Here is a 12,562-nt window from a genome sequence, read left to right as displayed (position 1 = left end):
CTTCACCCCAAGTTGCTCTGGGGACAATGTAATCCATCGTAATATAGTTGGCACATGCAAGTCATTTTGGACAAAAAAAAAAGTGTCTGCCTAATGTTATGTAATATAACGAAAACGGAATCAAAACCTAAATGGAATCTAACGTACTGTAGCTGAACAACGGAAGCACACATGTTGATACATGTGTGGAGTACCTATGAGGAGGTTTTTTTCCCTTCCCATGATGCATTGAGGCAGTGCGGGGCTTACCCTCGGTCCAGGCTGAGGATGGCCTGCATCACCGTGTCATCGCCGGCCTCGGGGCCCATGGGGGGGAGCGGCCTGGGTGGGGGCGGATACGACCCTTGACCTCTACCGCCAGGAGGCGGGGGAAGTGGGCCGCCTCGGCCTCCGGGCCTGAGAAACAAAACAAACAAACAAACAAACAAACAGACAAATAAACAACTAAAGTAAACAACAAGCGCGGACTGCTGGGGAAAGTGTTGTGCAGACTGAGATGAGAGGTGCTCTGAGCCAAACGCCTTAAGTGTGTTCAAACCTGTCAATCAGACGCCAACGTCCCAGGTGGGAATGAATGCACTTTTCTGTGAACTTCTAAATAAAATTTGGTGTAAATCAATATGTCAAACTAAATATGCTGTAAACGAACTAAATGGCAACCAAGCGCAAGGTAATTACCACACATGTTTGCCTCTGGTTGTGTCACCTTTGAATTAAGAATGCACCTCTGGCTGGAACATAACAAATCGGGGCACATTTTTCAAGTTTACGACACATAAAATATCGTCAGAGCTAGAAAAAAAAAGTAGATCTCAAAAGATTTATCAGTTAGATTTTTCCCATTACAACAATAAACTTAAAAGAGCAATGTTCTGCAGTTTCATTTAAGAAACTTTCACCAGGGACCTATTCAAAGCAAATATCTCGAGTATGCAACATTGGTCGAGTGATTTGTAAGAAAACATCATACATTTGAAAGTTAAAAAAAAAAAAAAAAAAAACGTTGCAGAGGCTTGTGAAGAAGGAAAGCAAATACATTATTTTTTTTAGCAGTCGATCTCATGCCAACTGTGAGCAATGTCTCGGTCTTCCTCTTGGAGGTCAACTTCTCAGCCTGCAGTGAGACTAATTTCCCTCATACCTCTCACTCAATAAGGGTAACGCGAGACCTAGCAAATCCACAGAGAGCCGAAAACAAATATACAAATTAATCATCTATGCTATGCTGCGGCTCTTAAACCCCTGACCGGTGGTCTGAATGAGAGGTCAGGGGAGTCGTCTCGAGCCAGTGGCCGTGCCCTTTACGGCCCAGAATCATTAACCCCGTCTGGGCATCTCTACGGCTCACACCCCTCCCCTCTCCTCTCCTCCACCGGGTTAAGAACAGGCCCAGCCCTGGGTCACCACCACCACCACCACAATTAAAAATAGAGAGGAGAGAGAGGTCCTGGATGGGGTGACGTACTGTTCAACTAACAACTCACAACAGTTCATATCATTCAGGTCTGAAATGTTGAAATATTATCATTTATTTAGATTTTCGTCCTATTCTACCTGAAGCAAGTATGTGAGTGCAATGCACGTGTGCGTGCGTGTGTGTGTGTGTGTGTGTGTGTGTGTGTATGTGACTGCATGTGTGTGTGCGTGTGTGTGTGCATGTGTGTGTGTGCGTGTGTGTGTGTGTGTGTGTGTGTGTGTGTGTGTGTGTGTTGCAGGTTAAGAGGAGGCCAGGCAGCTTATAGTGCTCAGGTTGCACTGTGGAGTGGCTGTTTGTGTGACCCTCCCCTTCTCCCCATACATCAGCCCTGCAGCCCTCACCACTGACCACTGCAGCCAGGGACATCAAGATGAGAGGGGTGTGTGTGTGTGTGTGTGTGTGTGTGTGTGTGTGTGTGTGTCAAGCCAGCATTATTGTGTGCATCCCTTAGTGAGTGTGTGTGTGTATTTGTGTGTGTGTAGCCAGCAATCATTGTGTGCATCCCTGAGTGAGTGTGTGTGTGTGTGCAGCCACTGACCACTGCTGTGAGAGTAGGAGAGGGGCTGAGCAGGGGTTCTTATGGACTTCGAGCCCAAGATGGTGAGAGGTGGATGAAGTGAGAATCACACACACACACACACGCACATACACACACACACACACACACACACACACACAGCAGCTGGTGAACAGATGAAGGCCAGGCAAGAGAGCCAATATATACACATACGCATGTATGCGCACGCGCTCACACACACACACAGTCAACACCACCCCTTTCCAGCGCTACATGGGAATGTGAGCCTGCTGGCCAATCCTTTATTTTAACACCTCTTTCATCTGGCATTTCTCCTGTTCTCCCTCACTCTCTCTTACACACACACACACACACACACACACACACACACACACACACACACACACACACACACACACACACACACACACACACACACACACACACACACACACACACACACACACACACACACACACACACACACACACACACACACACACACACACACACACACACACACCTAAAAAGCTGCTATACTTTCTCCTTTCATCTGGCCAGTTGTCTTTGTCTTGCTCTAACAAACACACACATACACACACACACACTCTCTTCACTCATCATCACACACACCTCCCCTCCACCTCTTCTGCCTGCACATTTCCTTGTCAGGTTTAACTCAGCACCATGACTTCACCCCATACCCGCTAATTAGGGGCCCGATCCACTACACTGCAGAGCTCAGCATAGCTTGGGGCTTACTGGGCTGTGTGTGTGTGTGTGTGTGTGTGTGTTCAGTGGGATCCTTCTCATTCCCTGTGTGTATGTTTGTTTTTGAGTGTCTGTGTGTGTGTGTGTGTGTGTGTGTGTGTGTGTGTGTGTGTGTGTCTCAACTGTCCAGTTGGATCCCATCCATGCCCGGTGTGCCCGAATGCAAATCAACAACTAGATGTGCAGATGAACTAACGCGTGTGAAATCACTCTCATGTGAACACGCTGTCGTTGCGGTGGTCTGTAGGCTAGTGGTCAGTTCTGTTGTTTTGCGTGTGAAGACGCTGTCGTTGCGGTGGTCTGTAGGCTAGTGGTCAGTTCTGTTGTTTTGCGTGTGAAGACGCTGTCGTTGCGGTGGTCTGTAGGCTAGTGGTCAGTTCTGTTGTGTTACGTGTGAAGACGCTGTCGTTGCGGTGGTCTGTAGGCTAGTGGTCAGTTCTGTTGTGTTACGTGTGAAGACGCTGTCGTTGCGGTGGTCTGTAGGCTAGTGGTCAGTTCTGTTGTGTTGTGTGTGAAGACGCTGTCGTTGCGGTGGTCTGTAGGCTAGTGGTCAGTTCTGTTGTGTTGTGTGTGAAGACGCTGTCGTTGCGGTGGTCTGTAGGCTAGTGGTCAGTTCTGTTCTGTGTTGCGTGTGAAGACGCTGTCGTTGCGGTGGTCTGTGGGCTAGTGGTCAGTTCTGTTGTGTTGCTGGAGGGGGGTGCTGCTGGCTGAACATCTGCGCAAGCAGCAGCTAAAATGTTTACGTTGCTCAGGGGCCAAGCCAAGAGAGTACACATGCAAACGCAAACACAAACACAAACACACACCCACTCTTCCACTCCCCCCCTCATATAGATGCGCACACACACACACACACACACACTCTCTAGTTTGCTCAGGAGCCGTGCCAAGAAAGTATGCACATGCGCACACACACACACACACACACAAGCACAAGAAAAACAAACACAAACTTCCACACACACACATAGACACATTCATTCCCCCACACAAAAGCAGGGAAACACACACACACACACACACACACACACACACACACACACACACACACACACACCTTCTGGGACTGCAGGACCTCCAGTGGTTGGTTGCCTTGCTCAAGCTGATGATGTGTCAGATATACGACCTGCCATTGAGAGCAACACTGAGGTGCATAAACCCATTAACAGCACCTGGTCCTGGAGACCTGTGACTGAACCTCCGTATCCACCTACACCAATGACCACTACTCCCTCCAAACCTCCCTCTATTCCTCCCTCCCTCCATCCAAACCTCCCTCTATCCCTCCCTCCATACCTCCCTCTATCCCTCCCTCCATCCTCACCCCCATACCTGGTCTCTCTTTCAGAAACCTTATACACAAATCTCCAAAGACCAGATAATCAACCTTTTGAAACTCTGTTTCTAACACAAAGATGACCGACAGGGATGTAAACATCCATAGATGGAGCTAATACGATGCATTCAACATGCTATTGAAAAACATTAAGGTGCATTCTGTTCTTAGAAAAGGTATGGGACAGTATACTAAACACTGACATTCCACAGTGTTGTCTTGAGTGTATTTCCAAAGATTCTCTGCACAAAAGCCCATCAAAATGACCTGAGCGAGCAATTTCAAGAGACTCTCTTGTGGTCTATGGACACACTTCAAGGGCATCTGTTAGTTTAAAGCAAACCAGTTTGCCAATGAAGAGCTCCGGATTCGGTGCGTAAAACAAGTTCTAGAACTAGTTCTTGGTATTATTCTCAAACGTACAGTATGTGCCGCTATCGCATCTGGTGTATCCAGTTCCACTGATTTTAGTGGATATCGGTGGCAAACAGACGCGGTTCAGCTACGTGCCAGTGGTACGTTCAATTCTGCAAAAAAACACACACAAACAGGCGAAACCTTTGCAAACAGGTTTCTGCTTGTTTTTTTTGCCAAACGTTTGCAATCAGTCGCAAGAAACAGTCTGAGGAGGTCGTTCTCCGCAAACATGCAATTGAGCTGGACGTGAGCTGGACAAAGTGTTACCGTAACAACGGAATGTTAACACCAAATCGTTCAAAATCGAACTGTTCACAGGAAAACATGCTCACCACTGTTTGCCAAATGTGAATTGCTTGAACAAATTTGAATTTTGAACCTCTGGTGTGGTTGTGCCGTTAGCCACGACACAAACACACCTCGCGGTCAGTTCCGGGAGGAAAATGCCTCCTCTCAGCACAAAAGGCCAGCAGCGCAGCTGTGGCCTGATGACAGACGCACGCTGTGGGGATGTTTGAGCGGGTCTGTCAGGTCTGACCCCATTCTCCGCTCTGATTTACACCTGGCAGGTGTGCTTGAGAGGTATCTACCTGGGTGAGATCCGTGGGCTGAAATGTGTGGAGAAGGGCCTGGCAGCCTTGCTTGTTCACACCGCAGGCACAAACACGGTACGAGGGAGAAACGCGGAGGAAGACACACGCCTAGCGATTTCACACGCAAAATATGGGAAATTCATAATGCAACAAAGGAAGGCAGGAAGGAAGAAAGAAAGAAAGAGAAAAGAGACACACACCTGGATGACAGATATCTGAAAAGAAAGAAAGAAAGAAAGAAAGAAAAGAAAGAAAAGAAAGAAAGAGAGAAAGAAAGAGCCACACACACACACACACACACACACACACACACACACACACACACACACACACACACACACACACACACACACACACACACACACACACACACACGCCTCTCTCGAGTGTGATCTGAGGTTTGTCATCTAAGTGCAGGTCACCGTGACATGACCAGACAGGCCGGGTGAAGACGACGTCTTGGGGACGTGTCGTGCGCGTCTGCCCATTAACAACGCTCGCTGGCCCCCCCCTTTCTTTCTCCGCCAAGGCAATTAGTGGGCCGGCGTATAGTCGACCCGGGCAGGTGCGGATCTGTAGGGGAGGGGAAAGCCATAAAAAAAGGTGCTGCGGTGGTGGGGGACCTGACACGCCTCCAGGGCCTTTCCCATGGGAACGCCACGCATGCCGAGACAAGGCCAATCCGCTTGATTAACACGCCGTGTGATGCTGGGAGACGCATGGCATGCCACCGCACTGCGGCGTGTGCATGGAAACGCCTTTGTCATCCTTAACCGCCAGCGCTTGAAGTGCGATGAAGTTGATGCCGGGCTGTCTGTCATTTTGAATGAACAGGGCACAGGGCAATACTGACCTCTAGTGGCGACCTGTGCCACTGCATTAAAAAGAAAAAGCTGAGATAGAAAATGTGTCTAGGCCTAGGGTGAAAACATTCAGCATATTGTACAATATGAATTGTAATATTATATTGGGGCTTTTCAGACTAAACACAGTAGACCCAAACAATAATTTGGAAAAAAATATACACAAATTACACACCAGAGAACGCCGTTTGCTAAACTGATTTGGAAAGGACCGGACTGCCCAATTGGGTCGCTAGCTCCTTCCAACTGGATGGGTGGTGTCCTTTTTTCCTTAAGCTTTTGAATTGTTTGGCCTCCCATAACAGAGAACACAAAGACATCCTCTTATCTCACTCCAGAGAGACATAAAATAAGCTCACTTCCCAAAGAAGTTGACCTGTTCCTTAAATGGTGGCTATTTCTAGCGACACTTTCGTGTGTGTGTGTGTGTGTGTGTGTGTGTGTGTGTGTGTGTGTGTGTGTGTGTGTGTGTGTGTGTGTGTGTGTGTGTGTGCGTATGCGATTAAGTGTGTGTGTAAAAGTGTGTGCGTGTGTGTGCGTGTGCATGCGTGCGTGTGCGTGCGTGTGTGTGTGTATGCGTGTGTGTATGCGTGTGTGTATACGTGTGTGTGTGTGTGCGCATGCTGGTGTGTGTGTGAGTATGCTGGTGTGTGTGTGTGTGTGTGTGTGCGCGCGTGTGTACCTGAAGTCCATAGGCCTCCCCTGGATTGGCTCGTCCCTGGCTCCTCTGTAGTATTGGTACGACTCGTCCTGCATTATACAGCAACAATAACAACACCAATTACATTACGATATTTCACAGACACATTGTGAATTCATTCATTCACCAGTACATTTATTTACATAGCGCCTTTCGTATCAAATTGCAAAACAAAGAGCTGAACAATAAATATCGATAAAACACAGAATAGAACAAGACATGGAAAAAAAAAAACATGACATTCATTCATTCAAGAGCTGTATTTCAAGCATTTATTTCTTCATTCAATATGCTTCAGAGAGTCATGCTATGGAGTTGACAGTGCAGCTGGTTTGCTAAAGGTACATTGACATGAAAGGGATAATCAACGACGCGCCGTGCGTTTATAGGAGAACAATTCACGTTCGAAGTGGAAATAAGGTCATGACTCCGCAGGCCGTGCGCCGTGCCTTTATTTTCCTATAAAAGCACAGCGCGGAGTTGATTATCCCGCTTATACCACTGCTACTATCATTTTCGTTTATATTGCCTCTGTCTTAGATACAACGTTTTTACCGTTACATTCACATTGGCGAATTGATATTCAAGTGTGATAAGCAGGGCTGATAGGCAGGAAATTATTTGTGCCTGAAATGATAAAATTCATTGAAAGACAATAGAGAGAATAGCTTTTCTTGACATCGTACATGGCCAAGCTCAAGCCTGAATTCAGGCACCATGTCTGAACTCTATCAGGCCTGGATAAGCCCAAAAAAAGGAACTACTTCATAGCCGTGCGTATTGCGAAAAATAATGCACGTTCCAAATAGCGCATCACAATAGGAAATTTGACCAAGCAGTGGTATAATAAAGGGATATTGGTATTGGTATGGCCCATGGTACGTTTGCAACTTTCCTTGATTATTACACCAGATGAGAGTGTAGTTCCATATCAAATCAGCCTAGAAAAACACAACTTAAGAGACATGTTTGTATGCTCCTTAAAGAACGACATGTTGTGTCGTTCTTTAAGGTGCATACTTCAAAATACTCAAATTGAAATTTCTTAAACTAGAATAAGTTCAGCTTTACTTCCTCCACTATGACAGTGAAGTACATATCTTTGGTGTGTGGACAAGGTACACAAACCATAGGACTGTTGTGTTCTATTCATTCGCCAGTAGGTGGCAAAACGCATTAATGATATATAGGCAATATAATGTGTAGTCTCATTTTGAAAAAAATATATTGCTTTGTAAAATTCTATCTGACCACTGGGTGGCAGCAGAGGTTTATCATGACACAGAGTTCATCAGAAGACACCACTGAGATGCCTACCTTAACATGCAAAACATTAACCATGGAAACTCAAACACTGGTCCCAAACAAGCTGTTAAATGTCACCCCAGTCATCTCTGTATCTGGCTTTGCTTCAGTTTCACTGTAGCGGGCATTGTGTTTTCCAAACAACATCACTGCCATGTGACTCAACTGTGTCAATCCATTACAAATTGTCAGGCTTTTAGATTCCATTGAATGTTTTGGGCCAAAATAACTCCTAACATCTGACGGGTCCCTTACAAAGTGTTTTTACTTCAAGTGTCAAAAATGCTCAGCCTCCATACTTGTGTGGAATTTCTTGCAGTTCATACGCAGGAATGCAATATTTTGAACATTTACAACTTACAACTGCATTGCACTACATTATATTTTGAAAAACAACTACAGCCCCATAACTGCAGTTATTTTTGTAAAAAGTATGCAACAAAACAAGATAAGTAGCATGTTGAGGTTTAGGCCCGAGGTGCATTCAAATTCCGCAAGCAGAGACAAACTTTTTTGGCTGTTCCTCCGTTGCTTGCTTTTACTATTTTTTTTGTTGTACAAAACCATTCATATTTAAAAGTTCAAAGAAAGAAAAAAAGTCAGCCAGTACCAGTTGACTCTGTTGAATCGGAACGCAGTCAACGCACTTCGGGCTTTAAGGGCATGAGTGTTGCCAGGCCATTATGCTGGGGTTTCAGCTCTAAATTATTTAAGTGTAGCCCCGATTATAATTTTAAAAGTAGACTGACAAAGCCTGTTGTTTCGTGATGCAACGCAGCTTAACATTGGCCTCTGTCTCTAAACTCTCTAGAACGTCAATAACATATTAAAGCGCAATCTAGCAACTCTACAAATCGTCAAAACACACTCAGTTTTGGGAGAGAGAGAGCACAAGATTTTTTTTTTTAATAATTGTTGACTTTTGATTGTAGCTTGCTAATTCACGGAAGAAAGACTCACGGTTATGTGGAACATTCTGAAAAGGAAAGAATTAGGGAAACAAACAGGGCTAACAGTGGAGGACTCCTGTTACTCTATCAGCAGAGGAGAGAGTTTGTTTTCTATCGAAATTAGACCACTTACCCTCCGGCCTGGGGGCCCTGCTCTGTGCTCAGCGGGAAAGTGTGGGCCCTCGCCATGGTAACTGCGGGGGGGCACTCCTCCGGGGTAAAACCGAGGGTTGTCGTATTCAAAACCTCGCCCGTAGTCTTCGTCCGGACGCCCAAAACCAGACCTCCTGTAAGGGCCCTGGAAAGAGACGTGCATGTAGATAAGGGGCAGAGTTTCACTGTTTTTACACATGTTCGGCTTTTCCCTGAAATAACACAGACTTTGTTTCATAGCTATATAGCCTAAAATAATTGAGGATCTTGTTTTACATCCTTACAAGAAAATGCCTGTGAGGCAGAAGACAAAAATGGTCTCTATACCATTTCAGCAGTTTTAATGTTATCCAATTGTTTTTATAATGTGATATAGGTATCAGGTATGAAAAGCAATTATATTGTATACCATGGACTGTTTAAAATACATTCTACACTCTCTGTTAAAAGTAGTGTAAGCAATGCTGTGCAATTTCTAACACATATGACTTTAGCAACATTCAGCGAATCCTCCTCGCAATCCACTAGCTCTCATTTCTCTGAGAACATTCTACGAAAACAGCTGGTCTTCTTGCCCAGCCCTGGGTCTGTGAACAGGAAATAAAGTGGGGGCAGCCTGTCCCCCATATAGAAACAAAACACTGTGTGGGAGCACTGAAAGGAGGAGCAAACTCACTCTCTAGTAAGTTTAGCTTGGTCTTTGGTTCTAATATTGCACGCTGCTTTGGACAAAAGCATCTGCCAATTAAGATAAACATCCAGCATCAACAATGACCTTTCAGTGTGATCTAGTGATATGAAGTCATGTTGAGTGAAAAGGCAGTTACTAAACTACATCTGTGGAAGACCCCCAGCACCCAGGTAGTCCAGGGTTCAGAGAGAAGCAGAGCTCTTCCGAGCTTCATATATCGGACACTCACCCCTCTCTCTGCAGGAAATCTGTCCTCATACACATCCCGAATACTCCTACTATCCCTTCTGAATGCCACTGCAAAGCAAACAAGGGCATAATATTACTAGGCTACTAGTAGTAATAGTAATAGTAGTAGAAGTAATAGTAGTAAGAGTAGTAGTAGTAGTAGTATTGTATGTTTAATGACAAAGATGTCCCTTTGGTACTCCAACTCATATTACAGGATAAAACAAATGAAATATGCAATTGCTTCACACAATGTTTCTCATCACAGAAAATGCATTTATGCCCGCTATGGTATCCATTACACATTTGAAATGCATCCAACAACATAAAACCAGGAAATGGTTTACTCACTTTTTCTACTGTCTGTTAAATATTTTGTGGTTGTTGCAGTGTGATATCTAGGGCAATAAAGACACATTGAGTTAGTTATGAAAAGCATTCAATTAGCCTAATGATACTGAACGGTCTACAGATCCGGACAAAAGTAGAGGTGTATTCTGTCTGAAGACAAGATAACAGAAATCAAGGAAAGAACACTTATTCAAGTGAGTGATGTCAGTAACTGTGACTGTGAGCTAAGGTAAAAGCGCATCGCTGCCTTCCCCCTGCCTTTGTTTTATTTCACAGCAGAAATGCACAGGTTGCAACTAGGCGACACATTTCAGACAAGACAAGCACGACACAACTTGCTGACAATTTATTTACAAATGGCATGTAGACATGTGTATGTCACGTTAACGTTGGCTATCATTAGCGATCTACCTAGCTAGCTAGCTTGTTTGTTGACAGAAAGCTCTGTTACTGATCAATGTGCCGCTCATATTCCTGCATTTTTTTTTTACCATAATGCATTTATTTATGCAATTTACTCTACGCTCACAATAACAGTAGAGTTAAAAGCTTTAGAGTATGAAGTAAAATAGAAGTACAAGGGGGAAACTCACCAGGAACACTACGTTAGAGGTTTATCTACCTCATGACATCCGGCGGCACATGGTACGTCGAGAAATTTCGTTTGTAGAACGCGCTGTCAATCAGACTAACGTCATAATATTGCGCCAGTGTCAACAAGCTGTGAACTCAAGTTGAAAGTGCTAGATTTTCTAAAACAATTTTGCTCTCTGAGAAGATATATCTTTTAAACACATACTCAATTATCAGGAGAAAGACGTTCTTTAGGTAAGCAAGACTGTAATTCATCTAACATTGTATTATGGTGTGGATTGTTGCGAACATCATCAGGGGCTGTATCATCTCATGGTTAATTGCTACATTGTCATTGAACTGTGTATGATTGTAACTTGTTAACGTTGGTGTTCTAAGTAAAGGGGAAAAACACAATAAAACAATGTGTGTAGCTAACGTTGACGTTACTGCTTATATTTTAGGATATTCATTTGCCTGGTGCACCAAGATGAGTGGTGGCTTAGCGCCCAGCAAAAGCACGGTCTACGTTTCTAATCTTCCATTTTCTCTGACAAATAGTGATCTTCACAAGGTAATGTCTTTGTCTATTATCCCCCCATTATCTCCTAACCATGCAAAGCTAAGCCACATCCTTGGCCATATCCTTATCACAGTAGGCTATGTGCCATGTTGTACTGTATTTCAGTCTGTGTAAGTATGAAGCTGAAAACGGCCTGCAATCAGAATTTTCCTTAAAAATGACACTAAGCCAATGAACCAATTACTAAAATAGTTGCTGCCCTATATTTCACATTAAGAGGTTCAGCTGATGCATGACACTTTTTTTTATTTTACAGCTATTTTTGAAGTATGGCAAAGTTGTGAAGTAAGTACATTTCTGAATAGTCCTAACATTTTCTAGGTATTGTGTTTTGAAATAGTGGGAGAGCTACATGCTCAGATGTAACTTGTAACCTGTTTTTGCAGAGTTACAATTGTCAAAGACAAAGTGACGCGGCTGAGCAAAGGACTGGCTTTCGTCCTGTTTCTCGACAAAGAGTCTGCTCATAACTGTGTCCGTGCAGTGAACAACAAACAGGTATGTAAGCACACTAACACACTAACAGTGATTCCTCATTGAAACAACAACTAGATGAATCTTCTTAAAATGTTATAGCCCAAATGTTTTAGTTTTATGGTCTAGTTATTATCACATACTTACTTAATTCTGACTCAATTTCTTTTTACAGTTGTTTGGAAGGACAGTGACGGCCAGTATAGCCATTGATAATGGCCGGGCAACCGAATTTATCCGCAGGCGAAACTATACTGATAAATCCAAGTGTTACGAGTGCGGGGTAAGTATTTGCCTTAAAGAAACTATGCAGGTTTGGCGATTTCATCGCCTGTTTCACTTTTAATTTTCACTCGTTTTATGCTGGCAGATTTCTCTGCAGAGCTTCCCCTGTACAGCTTTAGCATGTATATTTTACAAAACTTCTCAATCGGTCAGTCTACCTTTTTATGAGCATGATCGCGAGGCTGGAGACTTTCTGTTAGGAAGTGCCGTCCAGGTGGCACAAAACTTGTGTGTTTTTTCCGCTCAGAGGCGCTAGGCAAGACAGGACAGCTGTCATTCAAACCAAAATAAGTCA

General features: G+C 44.3%; 2 protein-coding genes across 2 annotated transcripts in view; one reads left to right on the top strand and one right to left on the bottom strand.

Moving 5' to 3' along the window:
- pphln1 (periphilin 1) overlaps positions 1-11,007 on the bottom strand; it is a 44,262-nt gene extending 33,255 nt beyond the window's left edge. Inside the window, exons 1-6 of the mRNA XM_062518376.1 lie at positions 10,946-11,007; positions 10,353-10,399; positions 10,003-10,070; positions 9,063-9,227; positions 6,657-6,724; positions 250-396 (exon numbers count right to left, since the gene is read on the bottom strand). Of these exons, the coding sequence (XP_062374360.1) occupies positions 250-396; positions 6,657-6,724; positions 9,063-9,227; positions 10,003-10,070; position 10,353 (449 nt within the window). The 5' untranslated portion in view covers positions 10,354-10,399; positions 10,946-11,007. The remainder of the gene's footprint in view (positions 1-249; positions 397-6,656; positions 6,725-9,062; positions 9,228-10,002; positions 10,071-10,352; positions 10,400-10,945) is intronic.
- A 38-nt stretch (positions 11,008-11,045) lies between these two features.
- Positions 11,046-12,265, top strand: zcrb1 (zinc finger CCHC-type and RNA binding motif 1; the record flags this gene model as incomplete). Its single annotated transcript, XM_062518041.1, is given in 5 exon segments — positions 11,046-11,180; positions 11,390-11,499; positions 11,765-11,793; positions 11,895-12,006; positions 12,158-12,265. Coding segments are annotated over 4 exon segments (333 nt in total), but the record flags the coding sequence as incomplete, so codon positions are not given.
- Between the last annotated feature and the right edge of the window lie 297 nt (positions 12,266-12,562).

Source organism: Sardina pilchardus, chromosome 17 (assembly GCF_963854185.1).
Source record: "Sardina pilchardus chromosome 17, fSarPil1.1, whole genome shotgun sequence".
Lineage (NCBI taxonomy): Eukaryota > Metazoa > Chordata > Actinopteri > Clupeiformes > Clupeidae > Sardina > Sardina pilchardus.
Note: the sequence above shows the minus strand (reverse complement) of the source record. Positions and strands in the feature narration are given on the sequence as shown.